Source organism: Danio rerio, chromosome 11 (genome assembly GCF_049306965.1).
Source record: "Danio rerio strain Tuebingen ecotype United States chromosome 11, GRCz12tu, whole genome shotgun sequence".
Lineage (NCBI taxonomy): Eukaryota > Metazoa > Chordata > Actinopteri > Cypriniformes > Danionidae > Danio > Danio rerio.
This window is the reverse complement of record NC_133186.1, coordinates 42782689-42805000: the sequence shown is the minus strand read 5'-3', so window position 1 is coordinate 42805000 and position 22312 is coordinate 42782689. Positions and strand designations below refer to the sequence as shown.

At 35.2% G+C, this 22312-nt stretch overlaps 1 protein-coding gene across 7 annotated transcripts in view; it reads right to left on the bottom strand.

Annotated features, from left to right (window-relative positions):
- The window catches only part of ccdc50b (coiled-coil domain containing 50b), a 42099-nt gene extending 20397 nt beyond the window's left edge, over window positions 1–21702 (bottom strand). For all 7 annotated transcript variants that reach the window (XR_012387348.1, XM_685063.11, XM_005155908.6 and 4 more), the window contains exons 1-5: window positions 21486–21702; window positions 19236–19325; window positions 5862–5924; window positions 5664–5775; window positions 4185–4275 (exon numbers count right to left, since the gene is read on the bottom strand). Coding sequence is in view for 6 of the 7 variants with exons in the window: in XM_685063.11 (XP_690155.5) it covers window positions 4185–4275; window positions 5664–5775; window positions 5862–5924; window positions 19236–19284 (315 nt within the window). In the remaining variant the exon portion in view is untranslated. The remainder of the gene's footprint in view (window positions 1–4184; window positions 4276–5663; window positions 5776–5861; window positions 5925–19235; window positions 19326–21485) is intronic.
- Between the last annotated feature and the right edge of the window lie 610 nt (window positions 21703–22312).

The window sequence follows — 22312 nt, the reverse complement described above, 5'->3', positions numbered from 1 at the left end:
CTAAATAGTTGAGTTTTTAGTCGTTTCTTGAAGACAGCGAGTGACTCTGCCGTTCTGATGCAGTTAGGGAGTTCATTCCACCAACTGGGCAGATTGAGCGCTAGCGTTCGGGAAAGTGATTTCTTCCCTCTTTGGGATGGAACCACGAGGCGACGTTCATTCACAGAACGCAAGTTTCTGGAGGGCACATACATCTGCAGAACTGAGAGCAGATAAGAAGGAGCAAAGCCAGAAGTCGCTTTGTAGGCAAACATCAGAGCTTTGAATTTGATGCGAGCAGCAACTGGCAGCCAGTGCAAACGGATGAGCAGCGGAGAGACATGTGCTCTTTTAGGTTCATTGAAGACCACTCGTGCTGCTGTGTTCTGGAGCAGCTGAAGAGGTTTGATAGAGTTAGCTGTCACTAGAGCACCTTTAGAGATCAGAGGAGTGAGGTTTACTTGCAAAGCACTTATTAGCTGGCCTATGTTACACTCACCCCCCTAAACCTCACTACCACCTGGGTCACGGCACCAATGTAACCCCGCCGGTCCTACATCACCCAACCCGCTCTAAGCTGAGATCAAACTAGCGACCTTCCGCATGGGAGTAGGTTGCTCTAACAAGGAGGCTAAAGACCATGACCTCTAGTGCATGTCACTAGAACACCTTTAGAGGTCAGAGGAGTGAGGTTTACCTGCACAGCACTTACTAGCTGGCCTCCATTACACTTGCATCCACAATAATTGAGAGCGCTGGTGAAATGGATATAAAAAACACGACACGGAGAGGTCATTAAATTAAAAAAAATAACAACCCTATTATTGCGTTAGAGCTTAAACAAACTTTATAACCCAAAAACATCATATTAAGGCGATGCAGTGGCGCAGTAGGTAGTGCTGTCGCCTCAAAGCAAGAAGGTCGGTGGTTCGAACCTCGGCTCAGTTGGCGTTTCTGTGTGGAGTTTGCATGTTCTCCTTGCGTTCGCCTGGGTTCCCCCAATATATATTATATTATACATTACATTATTACGGACAAAATTAATAGCCCTCCTGTGACAAAATAATTATTTTCAGATATTTCAAATAAACTTAAATAAGTGCTGTTTACCAGAGCAAGGACATTTTTTCAACAGTATTTCAAATTATTTATGTATAATCTTTTGATTTTTACCTGGAGAAAGTCTTATTTATTTACACTGAAAAAAATACTTTCGCTGCTTGTTCAAACTAACTGATTTACAATGAGTTGAAACAACACAATTGTTACACTTTTTGTGACAACTTACATTTACATTTAGTCATTTAGCAGACGCTTTTGTCCAAAGCGGCTTACAATTGAGGAGAAATTCAGCGATTCAACAAGAATAGGCAATACATACAAGAAGTGCTAGTTAAAAAAGAAACATGCTTGTGCTCAGAGAATTTAGTGCTAGAGACGGAGCTTTTTTCTTTTTCTTTTAGAGAGATAAAGAAAGAGAGAAAATGCTTCTACAGGTGGTTTTGGATTTATTCATTGATTTTATTCAGTGGGGTAAAGGTGCTCTCTATGTATTTGGTTACTGAGAGTAAATGAATGCAAAGATTACAGAATACAAAAGACATGTCATTACTCGTATCTGTCAATACGGCGAATGAAGCTACAGGAGCCAATCGTTGATCGCTAAATGGTGAATAAAGCCCGCCTTCTAGTACAGGACCCAATCAACTTAATCGTTTTGTCCCAAATTTGTAAAAACTTTAAAGGTAACTTAATCGATTCATGCTGGGAAAACATGAAGGAATTGTGTGAAACCCTGCATTTTTTACAGTTTAGTTTGGCTGTAATAAAAATAAATAAATAAATAAATAAATAAATAAATAAAAAGCAAAACTCCTAAGTTAAATATCATTAGAAATGTATATATTTTTTGATTGTCTACAGAACAAACCACCGTTGTCCAATGACTTGCCTAACTACTTTAATTTGCATAGTTAACCTAATTAATTTAGTTAAGCCTTTGCAAAATAACTAAAAAATAGTATGAGCTGTCATCATGCCACATATATTAATATTTGATGAAAATAAATAAACATAAAATGTATAGGGCATCTGCTGCGTAAAACATATGCCAGAGTAGTTGGTGGTTCATTCTCTGTGGTGACCCCTGATAAATCAAGGACTAAGCTGAAGAAAAATGACAGAATGGAGGATAAAATATCGATTTCCAGAAAAGAAGCAGTTTACAAAATGTACATTTTTTAAAATTCAAGGTTATTTTTTTTATTACAATACATGTCTTTTCAAACGAGTGCCACTACTACAGAGCTGCAGTACACTACTACATTTTTCCAAAGTGCAAAATAAAGAGCTCCAGACAGACGGCCTCAGAAATCCTCTTTCCAATAATACAGAAGCTCAGTGTTTGAGCAGGACCTCAGATGAGCCCCAGTAACACCACACACACATTTCACAAACCACTACTGACAACACAGATGACAAAGCTGCTCCTTTAGGCCACAGAAACAGACAAATAAAGCACAGAAAAGGACACTTGAAGCCAATGAATATGAGAGTGCAAGATCCCATTCAGGCCTCCATCGCTTCATTCTCTTCAAGTTCTGTCCATCATGCTCTTCATTATTTCTTCACTACACAAGCGCCTCTACACACAGGTGTTCAATCAGATTCATGTGAGAGGAGGGAGAATTCGCAAATCTACATTGTAAGTAATTAATAGTTATATGATAAAAATATATACTTTATAAACAATATTTTATATAATTGTAGTCAGAATTATTAGCCCTTCTGAATTACTAACGCCCCTGTTTATATATATATATATATATATATATATATATATATATATATATATATATATATATATATATATATATATATATATATATATATATATTTTTTTTTTTTTTATGGTCTTATGTATTTAGTTTGACTGGAAATAAATAAATAGGAAAATAAATAATAAATAAATAAATAAATAAATAAATAAATAAATAAATAAATAAATAAAGGAAAAATAAAATAAATGAATGAATGAAAAAAATAAATAAATAAATAAATAAAGCAAAAAAATATATATATAAAAAATATATATATATTCATACACATGGACAAAACTAACATTTTTTTCTAAAATTCAAGGTGAACACAACTTTGTTCCACTGGCTTTCTGAATTTGCTAATCTAAATAGTAAGAAGTACATTTTTGGAGTCTAAAATGAAACCAAAATCACAAGAAATTACTATTTAAGTACCCTTTAGGTACTATTTATTCACATTTAAAGGGGTAGTTTACCTTAAAATTTTAAATTTCTTAACATTTACTCATTTGAAAACACGTGAGGGTTTAGAAAATGTTTATTTTTTCGGTGAACTATCCCTTTAGGTCAATGTGTTTTTCATTCATTCATTTTCTTTTCGGCTTGGACCCTTTATTAATCAGGGGTCGCCACAACGGAATGAACCGACAACTTATCCAGCATATGTTTTACACAGCAGATGCACTTCCAGCTGCAACTCATCACTGGGAAAGTCAATGTGTTATTTGAGTAAAATTAAAGAGAAAGCTCAATCAAAAGGTCTGATTTACGTACAACTCACTCACACTCAAGTGCTTCTAAAATTTTTCCTTTTTTCTTTTTAACACAAAAATTACATTTTAAAGAATATAAGATATTTAAGAAGATATTTTCCCATAGTACGAAAAACACAATGGATGTCAATGGCTACTAGTTTCCAACATTCCTTTTTTTGGCGCTTCACACAAACACACACACACAAAAAAAATCTAATTCAGAAACATTTAGATTGTTAATTTCTCTCTTTAACTAGCAATTTCCATGTGTTTTGAAAGTAAATCACAAATTATTTAAGTTTTTTTTTCAGTGGCTGTTTCTGTGGTTGAGTATCAGAACATTCTGGTTGAACTTATTCAACAACAGTAGGAAGAGATGATAAGCCACTCATAATACAGAAATGAGTTACATAAATCACAATGTTTAATATGATCACTACATATTTTTAAAAATGCATGAACCAAACCAACCAACTACAAAGCAAACCAAAATGATACAAACTTTGATTTGAAGCAAAATGAATAAATCGGTCAAGAGATAAAGGAAAATTGAAGTAAAGAAAGCTGTTCTGTGGTGCATCATGGGTAATGTAGTTTTTCAGCATGACTTTGCATAAAAACAAATCCCCACCTCATCCTGTTTTTCTTGTCTCCTGGCCTCCTCTGCACATCTCTGCAGCTGTTGCTGGATCATCTGTGCATATCTACAGTCCTCTTCCTCTCTGTAAACCACACATACAGCTATCATTGTTGATATGAAATATACGATATTGACTATGTAATATATTTACATTTACATTTACATTTAGTCATTTAGCAGACGCTTTTATCCAAAGCGACTTACAAATGAGGACAAGGAAGCAATTTACACAACTAAGAGCAACATATATTTATTCATTTTCTTTTCAGCTTAGTCCCTTTATTAATCCGGGGCCGCCAACTTATCCAGCATATTTTTACACAGCGAATGCCATTCCAGCGGCAATGAATCTCTGGGAAACATATATCCACACACTCATTCACACACACACACACACACTACAGACAATTTAGTCTACCCAATTCACCTGTACCGCATGTCTTTAGACTTTGGGGGATACCGGAGCACCCGGGGGAAACCCACGCAAACTCAGGGAGAACATGCAAACTCCACACAGAAACGCCAACTGAGCCGAGGTTCGAACCAGCGACCTTCTTGCTGTGAGGCGACAGCACTACCTACTGCGCCACTGCGTCACAATGTAATATATTCAAATGATAATTATAATATATGCTTATTACCCGACACAAACGAGGAATGTTCATGATGCATGTGGCAATTTTCAGTACTGAGATAACGAAATGAAGTTTCACAAACTAATTTCGAGAGGAGCACGTGATATGATTGACTGCAGCTGGCCACTCATCTACACTCATTGGCTAGCCAATCGGATTGATCCAAACTCACTATAAGTAACCTAGCTAAGAACTACTCCCTTATCTTCGTTTTCCGAAGAAACCCCGCGTCCACCCCTTCTCCTCCTTTCCTCTTTTGCCGAGGGGAGCTCTCGAGAACACCTGATCTCGTACTCCCCTCACATGCTTTATGGACCTGGCGGGAGCCCTGGACTCAACTATCACCAAGCTCAGGGTTCTCTCCCAGAACAGCATGCCAAACCTGCTAACTTGCTAACAAGTTGTCAAACAGTATCCAAGTGTGAACTCTAGAAATAAATGTTAAACAACATGTTTATATTTAAGTGCAACACATTCCAAAAGACCAGGGGCTTTTGACAAAACATCAGGGGCTTAACTCTGCAAAAGCCAATGTCTCCATTTGCATTGAACTTTGGGCGTCTTACATTCAGAGATGTTGTTTATGTTCACACAGCTACATTACAAATCAACTAAAGTTTAAAATATGATATCGTAAAGGACCACCACTTTAAAAAATACTACAAGAGGTGCAAAAATTAAACAAACTTCTTTTTTCTGTGGTGCTTTATCAACTCGTCAAATTTGATGCCTCTGTTATCCACAAATTCTCTTGAGTTTTATTAAAGTCTGTGCTTTTCTGATAGTGCTGATTAAGTGATAAGATGCATGTGTCCAGGTCTGGTTTTTAACTTACATCTGCTGTAGATTTGCCCGCTCTTCCTCTTCCTCCTGGAGTCTTCGGGCCAAGCGAACATCGTTCTGCACTGTCTGGTTCTTCTGGATGTTGGTGCTGTAGAAATGCTCGACTGCGAAGAGAAAGATCAGCTCTATTTAAACCCAGTTGAATAAGGACGGATGAGCCAAATTACAGGAAGGGAACGATTATACTGACTTTCCTGCTCTTGAAGACTTTGAGCCAAAGCACCGTCCTCTAAAACGGAGAAACACTGGCACACTGAGGGGAAAACACACACAAATACAAAGTTTTAAAAAGGCAGTAACACTTTAGTTTAAGTATTTAACTAGTGAATTATTACATGTCAATTATTAAGATAGTGTCTGTTTATTAGTACTTATAAAATACAGTGCATCCGGAAAGTATTCATAGCGCTTCACTTTTTCCACATGTTTTATGTTACAGCCTTATTCCAAAATGGATGAAATTCATTTATTTCCTCAAAAATCTACAAACAACCCCCATAATGACAATTTAAAGAAAGGGTTTTTGAAATTGTGGCAAGCTTATTAAAAATAAAAAAGCTGAAAATTATTTATAGTCTTTGCCGTAAAGCTCTAAATTGAGCTCAGGTACATTCTGTTTCCACTGGTCATTCTTGAGATGTTTCAGCAGCTTAATTGGAGTTCACTTGTGGTCAATTCAGTTGATTGGACATGATTTGAAAAGGCATACACCTGTCTATATAAGGTCTCAGGGTTGACAGTGCATGTCAAAGCACAAACCAAGCATGAAGACAAAGGAATTGTCTGTAGACCTCCGAGACAGGATTGGGAAGGCACAAGGCTGGGGTAGGTTCCAGAAACATTTCTGCTGCTCTGAAAGTTCCAATGAGCACCTTGGCCTCCATCAACCGTAAATGGAAGACGTTTGAAACCACCAGGACTCTTCCTAGAGCTGGACGGCCATCTAAGCTGAGTGATCGGGGGAGAAGGGTCTTAGTCAGGAAGGTGATCAATAACCCGGTGGTCACTCTGTCTGAGCTCAAGCTTTCTTCTGTGGTGAGAGGAGAACCTTACATAAGGACAACCATCTGTGCAACAATCCACCAATCAGGCCTCTATGGTAGATTTGCCAGACGTAAGCCACTCCCCACCTGGAATTTGTCAAAAGGCATCTGAAGGACTCTCAGACCAAAAGAAACATAGTTCTCTGGTCTGATGAGACTAAAATTGAACTCTTTGGAGTGAATGCCAGGCGTTACGTTTGGAGAAAAGCAGGCACCACTCATCACCAGGCGAATACCATCCCTACAGTGAAGCATGGTGGCAGCATTATGCTGTGGGGATATTTTTCAGCAGCAGGAATTGGAAGACTAGTCAGGATAGAGGGAAAGATGAATGCAGCAATGTACAGAGACATCCTGAGTGAAAACCTGCTTCAGAGTGCTCTTGACCTCAGACTGGGGCGACGGTTCATCTTTCAGCAGGACAATGACCTATAGCACACCGCCAAAACATCAATGGCTTCACAACAACTCGGTGAATGTCCTTAAGTGGCCCAGCCAAAGCCGGGACCTAAATCCTTTTGAACATCTCTGGAGAGATCTGAAAATGGCTGTACACAGTCGCTTACCATCCAACCTGATAGAGCTTGAGAGGTACTACAAAGAGGAATGGGCAAAAATTCCTAAAAACAGAGTGCCAAGCTTGTGGCATAATTTTCAACATGACTTGAGGCTGTAATCGCTGCCAAAGGTGCATCAACAAAGTATTGAGCAAAGGCTGTGAATACTGATGTACATGTGATTTTTTAGGTTTTTTATTTGTAATAAATCTTTACTACTGTACTATTTTATTTGTAATACATCTGTAATACCCAACAACTACCTTAAAGGTCCCATGAAGTGCTTTGAAATGTACCTTTTTTGTTTAATGTTTGACTTAATCTTAATTGAAACATGACGATTGCAGCTCTGTCAGTGAGAGTGATCAAGCTCAAGTGCATCAAATGAAAAGTGTCTTAAAGTGGGTGGGGCATGTCAGATACTGGAGAGCATTTGATTGGTCAAACGATTTCATTAGAAACTGAAGTATGAGGTGATGTGAAAAAAAATCGTTGACCTATTTAGGAGGAAAGTGACGAACTGCACACTACAGATATCCCTAAAACTAGCATTCTTATAAAGATAGGTTCCACCAATTTCTAGAGGTTAATTTTTGCATTAATTCATTTGCAGAAGTCCAAACACCGTGTTTAAACAAACATAGTAAAGTATGCAATTCATTCTCTAGACTGGTTTATGTTTTGGCTCATCTCTGTTTCTGCTCTGTTAATAATGCCACACTGAGGCCTAAACAGGAAAACTACAGCCAAGCCAACTGGGTCAACAACTGGAACACAATGGCTCTGAGGAAAAACACATTATGCCCAATAAGTGTGTGTGTGTGCGTGTGTGCGTGTGTGTGTGTGTGTGAGAGAGAGAGAGAGAGAGAGAGAGAGAAAATGGGCAAAACTGTAACTTAAATCGAGTTAATTTGAGTATCATGAAACAAAAGTGACCTTATATGAGACATTTGTTTAGCTTCTTTTCTTCAAATACTTCCTCTTCACTATAATTATGATATTAAAATTATTCAAATACCTGTATGTATATATATATATATATATATATATATATATATATATATATATATATATATATATATATATATATATATATATATTCAAGTAAGGGTACCATGGCAGACAAGTGTATAGTATATTTAAAGTAAATTCAAAGAAACAATGTTATTTTCCTCATCAGTTCTTAATAGATCAATACTCAATAAAATTTAGGGATATTAGATTATAGAATTAACTATTCTTTACAGCAAAGAAATTATTTGTTATTCTTTAATATTTTTAAAGGATGCATAAAAGATCATTGTAGTGGTGCTTTGTCATTTTTATATTTTGTATATGTATTTATTTTGTATATGTGTTTTTACAAGAACTTTATAGTATGTTCTGACATGTTTTTTGACAATTTATTTGTATTTGTATTTATTATTTGTATAAATGTATGTATTTATTTGTATGAGAAAGTCTTATTTGTTTTATTTCGGCAAGGATAAAAGGAGTTTTAAATTTTTTAAAACCCATTTTAAGGTCATTATTATTATAACCCCATTATAGCCCCTTTAGGCTATTTTTTTCGATAGTCTACAGAACAAACCATCGTAATACAATAACTTGCCTAATTACCCTAACCTGCCTAATTAACCTAGTTAAGCCTTTAAATGTCACTTTAAGCTGTATAGAAGTGTCTTGAAAAATATCTAGCCAAATATTATTTACTATCATCATGACAAAGACAAAATAAATCAGCTATTAGAGATGATTTATTAAATCTATTATGTTTACAAACGTGTTGAAGAAATCTGTCAGATAAACAGAAATTGGGGGAAAATAAACAGGGGCTATTAATTCAGGGAGTTAAACAACTTTGACTTCAACTGTATATCGAGTTTCAAAAGACAGTTTGAACCGCACTATTTGATGATTTTCTGGGTATTTTTCTACAGTATTCAGGTACAAAAATGTAATAATCACAATAAAAAAAATGCTTTTCTTACTTTGTTTTGTCTTGTTTCTAGTCCAAATATCAAAAAAAAAATCTGAGAGCAAGTAAAAATATTATTTAGTTTTCACCATCAGAAGAAATAAGAGAAAACTATTATTGTTTTTCCTTAAAACAAGCTAAATTATCTGCCAATGGTATAAGTACAATAATCTTGCTTTAAAATGTAGATGTTTGGACTAGAAACAAGATCATCTAAATCATATAAATTCCATTTAAATACAGTGAATAAATACAAATCTGTAGCTCCTGATCAACTATAATTCAAACTCAACATTGCATATCTTTGTGATGTGTCTATTGCGGATGCACACGATATAATGTGCAGCCCTATCGGAAACCATTTAGCTTAACATGCAAATAAAACAACTGTCTGCCTCTTTCTTTTTCTCTCTCTCTTGCGCTCTTTAAGTGTGGAAAAACAAATCAGTGAGCTAATAAAAGCTCATGAACAATCACATATGCATGTTAAACACCAGTCATAAAGCTTGACACTCAATTATAACATCTAATTACAGACCTGTTAGCGCTGTGAGACATTTTACAAAGCATATGACAGTATAACACAAGCATGCATCATGACAAACAATCAGCCAAGCTTAAATAAACTGCTCAGAAATCTACAAGACAGTTACCATTTTTAAAGATGCATCTGCGTCTGTTTGTTAAGCTCTGTCTACTGTCATGAAGCATGAACATTGTGGACTCATCCTATGTGCTGAAGGTCAGTCGGTCAGCTCTTCTAGTAAACAGCGCTTATTCTCAAGCATAAGGATTCAAGAATGAAAGAAAGGTTAGGAAAATAAATGTCCGCTAGTTCTCCTCTACCCTGATCCGGCATGGAAAAGCTGACACGGGCACTCAGGACACAAGCTTGTTTCATAAAGCCTGGCGTATACGCATACTTAAACAAAATGCCATGAAAAGAGTTTTTGTTCATGACGAGGATCACTGTTGTGCAACTTAATATTAGAGCCGGGTTTAAAGCAGAAACAGCTCCTGAAAGCAATGAAGAGTCGCTTTGATGCTTTTGAATAACCAAGAAATATATGTTCAATCATTCATTTTCTTTTCGGCTTAGTCGCTTTATTAACTTGGGGTCGCCACAGCAGAATGAACCGCCAACTTATCCTGCATGTGTTTTACACAGCGGATTGCCCTTCCAGCTGCAACCCAGTACTGGGAAACGTCCATACACACTCATCCACTACGGTCAATTTAGCCTATACTGCGTGTGTTTGGACTTGTAGGGGAAACCGGAGCATCCGGAGAAAAACCCATGCCAACATGGGGAGAACATGCAAACTCCACACAAAAATGTCAACTGGCCCAGCTGAGGCTCGAACCAGCGACCTTCTTGCTGTGAGGCGACAAGAAATATGTTATGTTACTAAACTTTATCATGGCTGTAAGGAAATTGATAATATAAAAATAAAACTCAATAGCTATGTTTCCATCCACCTATTTTATTATTATATTTTTATCATATTTTATTTTATTTTGCAAATGCGCATTAAAAAAACAGTTAAATGGAAACGCCATGATGCGCATAAATTTTGAAAATGTGCATAAAAAACTTTTGCGCTTAACTGGGTAGGATAAACTTTTCATTCGATTAGAAAAGATGAGCATAAACTGCGATGGAAACACTTTTACCGCACAAACTCCAGCATGCGCATTAAAAAAGGTCATGTGATTTTGTTAAAAGAGATCATGTGATGCTTAAAATGTGTGTAAATGGATGAAACGTGAGGCTGAGCACATTATAAAACATCTGAAATGTTGTTTTGGTCATTATAAAAAGCCTTACCATTTCAGTATTAATGTTATTATATTATTGATGACCTCCAGAATCAAGAGCGCCTGTGCTTCGTGTCTGACACCTTCAAACGCCACTGCGCGCTCACTGCATGTAGGATTGTCTTCTGAGGCGCATTCATTTAGAAAAGATTGATGCAGCTTCTCCTACTGCAGCAAATGCAGTTTTTACTGAAGATATTTGGCGCAAGTTAATCAGAAAGAGACCATTTTGTTCGCTTTGACTCGTTGGATGGAAACGATGCTTCATTCGCACAACTTTTATGCGATAATCGAGTTTTGCGCATAAAGTTTTTTCGCATTTTTGGATGGAAACATAGCTAATGATATCTGAAGTCTGAAGGATTTCACTGAATAATTTACCTTAATGAAAATGCTGACATTAGATTTGATGTTTATTAAATTTTTTTGGCTGTAGTGTATGTGTGTGAATGAGTGTGTGTGTGGGTGTTTCCCAGTACTGGGTTGCAGCTGGAAGGGCATCCGCTGTATAAAACATATGCTGGATAAGTTGACAGTTCATTCTGCTGTGGTGACCCCTGATTCATGATGTTCCAAATTTGGGTGACAGGGTGGCTCAGTGATTAGTACTTTCGCCTCACAGCAAGAAGGTAACTGTTTCGAGTCCTGGCTGGGCCAGTTGGCATTTCTGTGTGGAGTTTGCATGTTCTCCCTGTGTTGGTGTGGGTTTTCTCCGGTTGCTCCGGTTTCCCACACAGTCCATAGACATGCGCTATATGTGAATTGAATAAACTGAATTGGCTGTAGTGTATGTGTGTGAATGAGTGTGTGTGGGTGTTTCCCAGTACTGGGTTATATGCTGGATAAGTTGACAGTTCATTCCGCTGGTGACCCCTGATGAATTAAGGGACTAAGTTGAAGGAAAATTAACGAATGAATGTTCCTAATTTGACTTTCGTTCTCTTGTGAAACACAGGCAATGATATAAAAAGGATAAAATGTAGATTTGATTTTAGAGTAAAGCTACAAAATGCACAAAAACATATTGTTAATATAAAATAAGCATCTGTTCACTACCTTTCAAATGTCTGAGGTTGGTAAGATGTTTAAGAATAATATGCACTGTATAAAATATCTGTAAATTAGCAGTTTTAGGTATTTTGTGATTCACATTTTTATTTTTCCCTATTTATTTCTGCTTTTGAATCACATTTTAAGACCTTGATCTTTCTGAACTTGAACTTTAAACCTTAAAAAAATAGAAAAAGTGACTTTTATTGACATGTTTAATAGTTTAAAGTGATCTATTGTCTGGGTTGGTGTGGTATATTATGGTACACAGAGCTCAACAATAAGGACTGCCCGATGGCCCGGGGCCAGTGTGAGAGACGCTTGGGACAGTAAACAGGATCATTACTGGCCCGATTGAGGCCACCTTTTGTTAAATAATTTCGAACTAAAATGAAATACCTTCACATTTGTCCATACTGCTCTTTTGTTAACACATAATTTAGCTCATTATACATATATTAACATTTAAAAAATATAATTAAAAAATTAAATAATTATAGACATTATTTTTGACATTATTTAAAATATGTGGCTAAAAAAATTGCTATTAAATTTTATATTTTCTTCGGTGGGAACAGTGAAAATTTTGGCAGGGCAAGTAAAAATCTGAACCATTGGCCCGATCAGACCAGTAGAAAAAATCATTAGTGTTGAACCCTGGTACAAAAACATTGTAATACAATGCCTGTACATTTTCTGTTATTTTACAGACTTATTTCTCTCTATATTATTTCTTGCACATTATATCATTTCATACTACTAAAATGTTAATAAAAGTCACTTGAACTGTTGAATTTTCAACATCAAAAGCGGACAGAGCAGAGATCAACATCCCATAATGCAATTCACCACTGTAAATAATTCACTTGTGAATCCCAAATTACAGAAACTGTTAATTATCAGTAGATATTCTTTAACAGACTTTATTGCTCCAATTAGCTGATATTCATATAATACAGTAAAAAAAACAGTAATATAGTGAAATATTTGACACCTTATAAAACCTTTTTTTTAAATAAATCAATTTAAAAATGGAATTTAACTCATTTTCATCATCATTGCTCCAGTCTTTGCTTGATTAGCATGACATGATCCATCAGAAGCAGATTTTTAACATTGTAAATGTCTTTATCCATTTTCATTTGACATGTTTACTCTTTCCAAAATACTTGAAATGTTTCATAAGGTTTTAAAATGGAAAAAAGTTTTTGTTACCTAGACATTTTAAAAGAATATATTTTAGAGCAATAATCATAATAATGTGAAACCAAAATATTTTTATCCAAGGTTATCATACCGTCAGAATCTTATACCGGCCCATGCCTACTGTGGGGGAAACCGGAGCACCCGGAAGGAAACCCACACGAACACGGGGAGAACATGCAAACTCCACACGGAGGCGACAGTGCTAACCTTTGAGTCATCATGCGGTGTATGAATTTAACTACAATATTGACTCAGTTGAACCAATTTAAATCATCATATGATCCATAATCCTTAAGGAATCAATTTAAATTCATTCTGGTGTATGTTCATTGTAGGAAAGTTGACACAGTTTTGATCAATCAGATCCCTGGTCACCATTACCATATATTATACGATTAATAAAAATGGGAACTCTTCAAAACACCTGCCGTTTTATTTTGTTATTTAAATATCTGACAAAAATAATTGAAAAAATATATATATTGAAAAATGAACAAAACAACAGTAAATTAACAGCGTCATCATGGAGGAAAAAACTAAAAAATGCTCATTTTATAATGCCCACAAAGGTGTAACAATAAACAATGTCAGCCCTGGACCATGAAAGGTGATTAAGTGCATTTTCACGGGCTAAAACAGTGGCCCGGGTCGATTGTTTGACCCCCTCAGCTGAGCTGAGGCCCCCACGCTAAACAGATGGTGCTATTCACAGTCACAGAAACAAAGAAAAAGAGGAGAAAAGACAGTAATCGGGACCCCTGCATGAAACTATCACTCGTTTATCCCTAGTTTATTCTTTCTGTACGCTGCTCAGGCTTTCTCCTGGCGCTCTTTGTCTATATTTGGCACGAGGAGCCAGAAGCAGAAGCTATAAATATCCGGCGGTGAAGTTTAGGGAGGTTCACGCATGAACTCGGGTCAAAAACTCACTGCCTTAAAATGCAATACGGCTGCACAGCTGACATGCTTTTATTATAACGTGTCCCATTTCACACAGAGACAGACTGTCTGCTTTCTAGGTGTATACAGTCGGGCATTAATCTAAGAGAACAAAATAATCCAAGCAGTACTTCCAAGCAGTATTTCTCTCCAGTGTTCGTCTTGTTTACAGATTTCAATGCAAACTGATCTAAATTGTGTTCAGAAAGATCTACGCTTTTAAAAGGATAGTTCACCCATTGTTGTCATAATTTGTTCACCCTTAACTTGTTACGAACCTTTATGAGTTTCCTCCTATTTTACCAGTAAAGAAAAAAAATTGTGGCCGTTGACTTTCATAGCTTTTTTTTTTTGAATATGTAAGTCAATGGTTACAGGTTTACAGCTTTCTTCAAAATATCTTCTGTGTTTAATTGAAGAAAGAAAGTCACAAAGGTCTAGAAGAACTTAAGGAAAAATAAATATTGAGTATTTTGTGAGCCATCAACAATAAAGGTTTCAGAAGTTTTCATAGTAATGCAAGAGAGGAACTATTTCTGATTATTAAAATGCCCTTAATTTTTTAAATGCCCCTATTTTGCTCCTGGTTTTGTTATAGAGGCAGTGTTGGGCAAACTGCTTTGAAAATGTAGTAGAAAAACTGTGAAATTCTGTCATCATTTACTCACATTTTAATTGTTTCCAACCATTAGCTTCTTTCTTCTATTACAGTGTACAGAAAAGAAAGCTGGAAACTTGTAACCACTGACCTTTTTCCTACTATGGAAGTCAATGGTTACAGGTTTTTAGCTTTCTTCAAAATATCTTCTTTTGTGTTCAACAGAAACTCACAAAGGTCTGGAAGCACTTGACGGAAAGTAAATAGTGAGTATTCAAAAGGTTTAATTTTGTGAACTATCAACAATAAAGTTTTAAAAGATTTTATAATGCAAGAGATGAACTATTTTCGATTATATTGTATAAATGCCCCTATTTTTGCTCCTGGTTTTGTTATGGAGGCATTGCTGGGCAAACTGCTTGGAAAATGTACTGAGCCAAGCTAACAGTTACTCTCAATCGAAGGGACAGTTCACCCAAAAATAAAAAATTCTTTTATCAATTACTTGTTGCAAACCTGAGTGTTTTTTCTGTTAAACACAAAAGAAATTTTGAAGAAAGTTGGAAACCTGTAGCCATAAAAAGCTTTTTGATTAAGGTAATAAATGCATGCCGGACTGTGCTGAACCATATCACTTAGGCTCCGTTTACACTAGTGCGTTTTAGTTTGAAAACGGCATTTTAGATCAAAAACGATCTGCGTCCACACTAGCGTTTCACCTAGCGTTTCTGAACATATCTCCGTCCACACTACGCCACCAAAAACGTATATCACGTGACCATTCGCGCACTCTGGGCATGCGCATTCTAGCGAATATATGCCGCTGCTGTAGTAAAAAAGGCAGAGTTTAACTGCACAATGGCGCCTAAAACAGACAATAGTGCAAACAACGCTCCCATTTCTGTGTCCATGTTGTTGTTTACATTGAAGGCTGGTCTGCTGTCTTCCGGTAGCGTTAAAGCCATGTGTTATAGTCATGTGATAGGGGCTGGACGAATAAGGGAAGGATCTGCAATGACACAAAAGCCCCAATCAGCTAGCGAATCTCAGCAGCCCCGCCTCCGTTTTCAGATGTCTCCGTTTTCCTTCATCCACACTGAGACGGAGCAGCAGCGTTTTAGAATGAAAAGGCCTCTCCAGCGTTTCCAAAACGCTACATTTTCGGCGCTCGAAAACTCTGGCGTAGTGTGCACGGATGCCGTAACCGTAGCAAAACTTATTTGTTTTCAAACTAAAACGCATTAGTCGAAATGGGGCCTTAGTAAAAACGAGCCATTGCATTCACAGCTACACTGCACAATACATGAGAGGTATTTGGAGATAAGTGCAGGAGATAAGATATGGGCGATCAAATTTATATTTACATTTTGACAATGTTTTTGATTGATTTCCGTACATCTCAGGACCATTTCTGTCTATGGAGGCCTCTGATTTCATCTAAAATACCTTAATTTTTGTGCTGAAGATCTTTCAAAAGGATAGCCCAGCCAAAAAACTTAAAACCACCATAATTTACTTGATCAGACCTATTTGAGATTCTGTCTTCACACAAAAGAAGATATTTTGAAGAATGCTGGGACTGACTGACTTCCATATCTAATAATATTGCAAAAAAGGTTGATGGATGCCAACAACCAGCATTCTTCAAAGTATCTTCTTTTGTGTTCAACAGAAGAAAGAAACTCAAATAGGTTTCAAACCACATCAGGGAGAAAACGCAATAAGGTCATTTTCATTTTTGGGTAAACTATCACTTTAAATTTTCCACACTGAACCAAACATGCATATAAAGTGTATGGTAATATCTTTGTGTCCATATAAATTCTCCTGCACTTGAACTCTTCACACCTCTTTCCTGATTTTAGTGGGAAACGACTGGAATCTCGACCCAAATCCTGTAATTTTCATTTTTGGGTGAACTATCCCTTTAAAGTTTCAATCCTGAATCATACATGCATATAAAGTGTATGGTAATATCTTTGTGTCCATTTAAATTCCCCTGCACTTGAACTCTTCACACCTCTTTCCTGATTTCAGCAGGAGAAGATTGCAATCTCGACCCAAATCCTGTTGAAGAAACAGGAATGCTAGGAAGCTCTTGAGCTCATCCAGGGCAGATAAGGAGCAGCGGACGGTCTCTTATCAGCCGTACACAAACCCTCGACCGCTCGGTCTGTCCTGGACTCGCATCACATTCCTGAATGCTGATCTCATCTCCTGCAGCCCTGCCAAAACTACATCTAAGACAACACCACTCACCCGGAAAACCTGCGCAGGAGAATCCATGCAATAAACTGTGCTGATTTAGCATAAACAAAGGTTTTAGGTTGACAGATTTACTTCGATAAAAGGTTTTTTTTTTGCAAGTTGTTTTGTTTATTGCATGCATTAACTGGAATATGGCATAGTTATTAGACTAATAAATGTATAATTGTATATTAGAGAATTACAGCCAGTGTTATTTTAGCATTTAGTATACATTTTCAGTGTTATTTTAATATCACTCTAACTCACAATATATGATATATTTAAATGTGTATATTATATTTTATATATTTGCAATATAATATATTTGAAACATTTTATATTTCACATTTTTAATTGTTATATAATTAAATACTGTAATGTTTATCTTATTTTATAAATATCAGTGTAGTTTGTTTTTAAGCTACTGTAAATAAAAAAAATTTAAAAAAGAGTATATTTAATTTAGGTAAAATAAATAAGAATAAAACAAAACATAACTAAAACAAACTACAGATGCAGATATTTTAAAATACGCAAACATTTTTTTAGTAATTCTGTTAATTGTTAGCATATATACATACATGCATATAGAGTTGAAGTCAGAATTATTAGCCCCCCTTCGTTTTTTTTTTTTCTATTTTAAATTTTTCTCAAATGATGTTTAACAGAGCAAGGAAATTGTCACAGTATGTCTGATAATATTTTTTCTTCCAGAGAAAGTCTTATTTGTTTTATTTCGGCTAGAATAAAAGCAGTTTTTAATTATTTAATAAACCATTTTAAGGTCAAAATTATTAGCCCCTTTAAGCTATTTTTTCAGACTGTCTTTAGAACAAACCATCGTTAAATCTAGTCAAATATTATTTACTGTCATCGTGGCAAAGACAAAATAAATCAGTTATTAGATATGGGTTATTAAAATTATTATGTTTAGAAAAAAAAATCTCCTCTCCGTTAAACAGAATTTTGGAAAAATATACTGTAAATGAAACCTAACACAACTCACTATAATTAATAAATATATATATTTAAATATTTTTATTATTAGAAACATTCACAGACATTCACTTGGAAATACACTTTTTTAAACATAAACATAAAACTTACATTCTAACAATTAAAGAATTGAAATGAAAATAAATAAAAATAAATTAATAAAAAAACAACAACAATGAAAACAGTCATAAAATAATAATTAAACAAAAAATAATAATAAACGTGCATTCTTCAACCAACCACCCAGCAGTGCTATCCAGCAATAAACGTAGGTACCAAAGGCATAATAAACATATTAATCAAAAGTTTGTAAAAAGGGACTACATTTTTTCAAATAACAAAGCCCTGTCTGTTAGGGTATATCAGATTTTTTCCAGATGTAGTGTACCTGTTAACACTGTCAGTCATAATTTAAGAGTTGGAACTTTTTTTTTCTTTCAAAACAAAAGCATAAGTTTTTTGGCTGAGATCAACCCGTATTAAACAAACTGTTGTTGTACCCGTGAAAGTCTCAAAAATTCTTCAGACACTCCAAATATAAGGATCTGATTCAATCAGAATGTCTAATGTAACTAAACAAAATTGAAATATTTAGTTTCAGAAACTCTGTAATTTGGGACACATAACATAGAAATGAGACCGGTTGACATCTAAAATCTGACATTTGTCACACACTGGGGACACTTCTGGAAATATCTTATTCAATTTACACTTGTAATAATGAAGCCTATGAAGCACTTTCAACTGAACGAGACAATGTCCTGCCTTGATGAAACATCTGTGAACAAGTTCAAGACTTTGTTCCCAAATTTCACTTTTTTTTTTTTTTACTTTTTAAAATATGTATTGAACATTTACATAATTAAATATTATTTTTTGAAATACAAATATTTATATTAAACTTCAATTTTGTATATAAAAAAAAGCTTCAGCAATTTTAATACATTATCCTAAACTTTTTTTTAATTGCCAGTGAAACATTTCTAACTTAATTTCATTCAATTTAATTCAAGCTTAGTTCATTTACCTGCAACATTGCATTAAATTTAACAGGCAGAGCCAAGTTAATCACAAAACTGTAATGATATAACATACAAAACATTAACAAACAAACAAAAAAACTATACTGTACCGTCATAAACTCCAGGCAGGTGAGATTTGTCAATATCGGTTTCCGCCATGGCTGAATCCCCCCAGTCTCACAGTCTCATGATGTGGAAACCTGCAGCATCAAACACGGCAACATCAGAAATGGCATTCACATGAGCCTAAAAATAGTTCTGCGTGCTTCTAGCATCACTAGCACAATTCCTTATCGCTGTCAAACACTGGAAGCCATCAGTAAGAGCTTCAATACAACATGCCAGCCTAAATCTAATCTCCATAAATCCCAGAACAATAACACACATTGTGTGGAGGATGGAGACGCTGGCAAAGTTCTCACTTCCTCCAGAGTTTGATTAGAGATTTTGAGCTATTAATAATCTACATTTAGGCAACTATTTTTGAGTATCTATAACACAAACCACAAATATAATCTTTTCAATTAACCAGAAGTATAACTCAATTCAATTTAATTCAGCTTTATTTGTATAGCGCTTTTACAATGTAGATTGTGTCAAAGCAGCTTCACATAAATGTATATATTTATAAGTAAGTATATATAAAAGTATAATCAAAGACAGATATCAGTCACCACATAAATACCATGTTTATGCAAAATGTTGCAATATAATGAAATATGATATAAAAACAGCATGCTAACTTACTGAAGTGTACTCTATTATCAATACAATATGGTAGTGATGTAAACAATAATATCAGACAAATCATACGGGAAAGTGAATGCATAATTTATTAAAAACATAACACAAAGGTAACCCTGACTTTGAATCAAAAACAAACTTTTTGTCTTAGGATTAACAGCTGCAAAGAAAAGAATCAATAGTTCCTGGTTCCCTCCTAATCTCCTGTCAGTTCAGCAATGGTTACACTATTTAATAGGCATTGTTCAACTAGAACAGTCCACTGCCAAATTAACAAAGCAAAGATTTCAACAATCCCTTATTGGAACCAAATACATAACAATTTGATCTCCATTTTTAAAACTTCAGTGATTTAATTTAACATAGGAGAAACAATTAAAATGTCTCAGGATATAGGTGACAACAAACTATCTTTTTTTTCTGTTTGATGTTTTAAAATAATTTTAGTAGACACTTTTTTATTTATGTACTTCTCTGACATTCTGTATATAGTTTTTTTTTTCTCTTATATTTATTTACAGGTTTCTGTATGCATGTGAGCAATTCCGTGCAAATGTCAACCTTGCCATAGAAAAATTACGTTTTTACCAAAATACGGAAACCGTTTCTGGGTTTTTTTGTGTAAGCAAGTATTTTACAGTACTTTAAAAATACTCAAAAATGCATCTGTCAATGTTTTCAAACTATTCTATTTGATTTACCAAAGTCACACAAATGGTAATTTCACATCCGTCACATCCATAACAGAGAGATGTCACATCCATACCAACACTTTTTCCTCAGAAATGTAAAAATATTAAATACAATAAAACCATTTTTGTTTTATAGAGAGCCAACTCTTATCATTTTGATTAGCGTTATTTATTTTGGGTTGAGCAGTTTAATTCACAGGATTTCTACAAAGTGTGTTGTATACTGTAAACTCGCAGACTTTTTTGTCACATCCATAACGCATGCTTATTTTCCTCATTTAAAGTACAAAACATGTTTACAGATTGATATTTTTATGCTCCCATAACTCTGTGGCTAGTTGCTCTGGAAAATATAATTAAATTTTTTAATATAATGTTAACATATACTTTCTCTGTCAATTTATGTGTTGAGTTTTTACAGCAAATGTCACATCCAGAACGCTGGAATTGCTCATATATGTATATATTCATATATATGTGTGTTTGTTCGTGTACATGTATCATTTGTAATTTTTTATTTTTGTTTCATACTGTTATCAACCATGCTATACACATTGAACCAAGTCAATGTTGAGAAATTCACTAATTCACTAATTTAAAACTGTTGAGAAATTCATCAAAAACACAATAAAGTTTAAGTAAAAAAAAGAAAATAACATAACAAAAATGTTTTAAGTCTAAGAACTTGGTCTAATATTGTCCTCCAGAATGTCCTTCACAGTAAAACATGAATATCTAGGTCAAACTTTTAGTGTTCGTGTTGGTTTCCATACTCACAAACAACCACAGTGAACTTATTAAACAATTACACGGTCTGCTTTTGAGTTGTGTTGTTGACTTGCACGTAAACAGACTTTATTGTACATCTATATAAAGTTTTATCGATGTAAACAATAGTTCAGAAAATAATGAAAACAAACTTACCCTCTTCTGTCACTCCAGACACGCGCAGACCCGTGAAAGTCGCGTCTCATTCACGCACACACACACAAACACATAGACGGTCAGGCGTGACACACGACAAAAGACACGCACACTCTCGTGTTTTGTTGGACTGCAGTCAATCACAGCATCCTCTTCTCTCCGGTCTGAGCTCTGTGTCCGCTGTTCTTCATGTTTCCACAGTTTTTCTTCACTCAATGACAGCTTGACTTTGGCTGCTACTTTTGTTCTCAGTCAAAACAAAGAGAATGATGTGGAGTTTCTCACGCGCCTCCATCGCCGCCTGCTGGTCATTCGGATTACTTCAAAGACTTTGCTCGTGTTTTTTGAGCATGTCTACATGCTTATTATAGGCGATAGATATGTTAAACACAATTGGGATTTTAATAAACCCCGCTGTTAGGATTTATGCATAGGCATATACATATTTAAGTCTATGATTTAAGATTTACTGCAGTGATTAATATGTTTATTTGTTTGTGAAATTATTTTAATCCTTAACTGATGTACTGTCGTAGGCTACTCGTATGTAGCTTTTATTTTTTTAACAATTGTGTTAAGCTAATGGTCAAAAATGACCATGACCACTTGTAGACAGACAGACAGACTGACAAAAAACAAACAAACAGATGGACAGACAGAAGGATGAACAGGCAGATGGCTAGACTGACAGACAGACAGATATCAATAAATCAAGCCTTTATTTGTCACTACACTTTCGAATAGCGAAATTGGACTATATAAATACATAGTCAGACAGACAGATGAATAGACAGAAAGACGGACTGACAGACAAATAGAAAAACAAA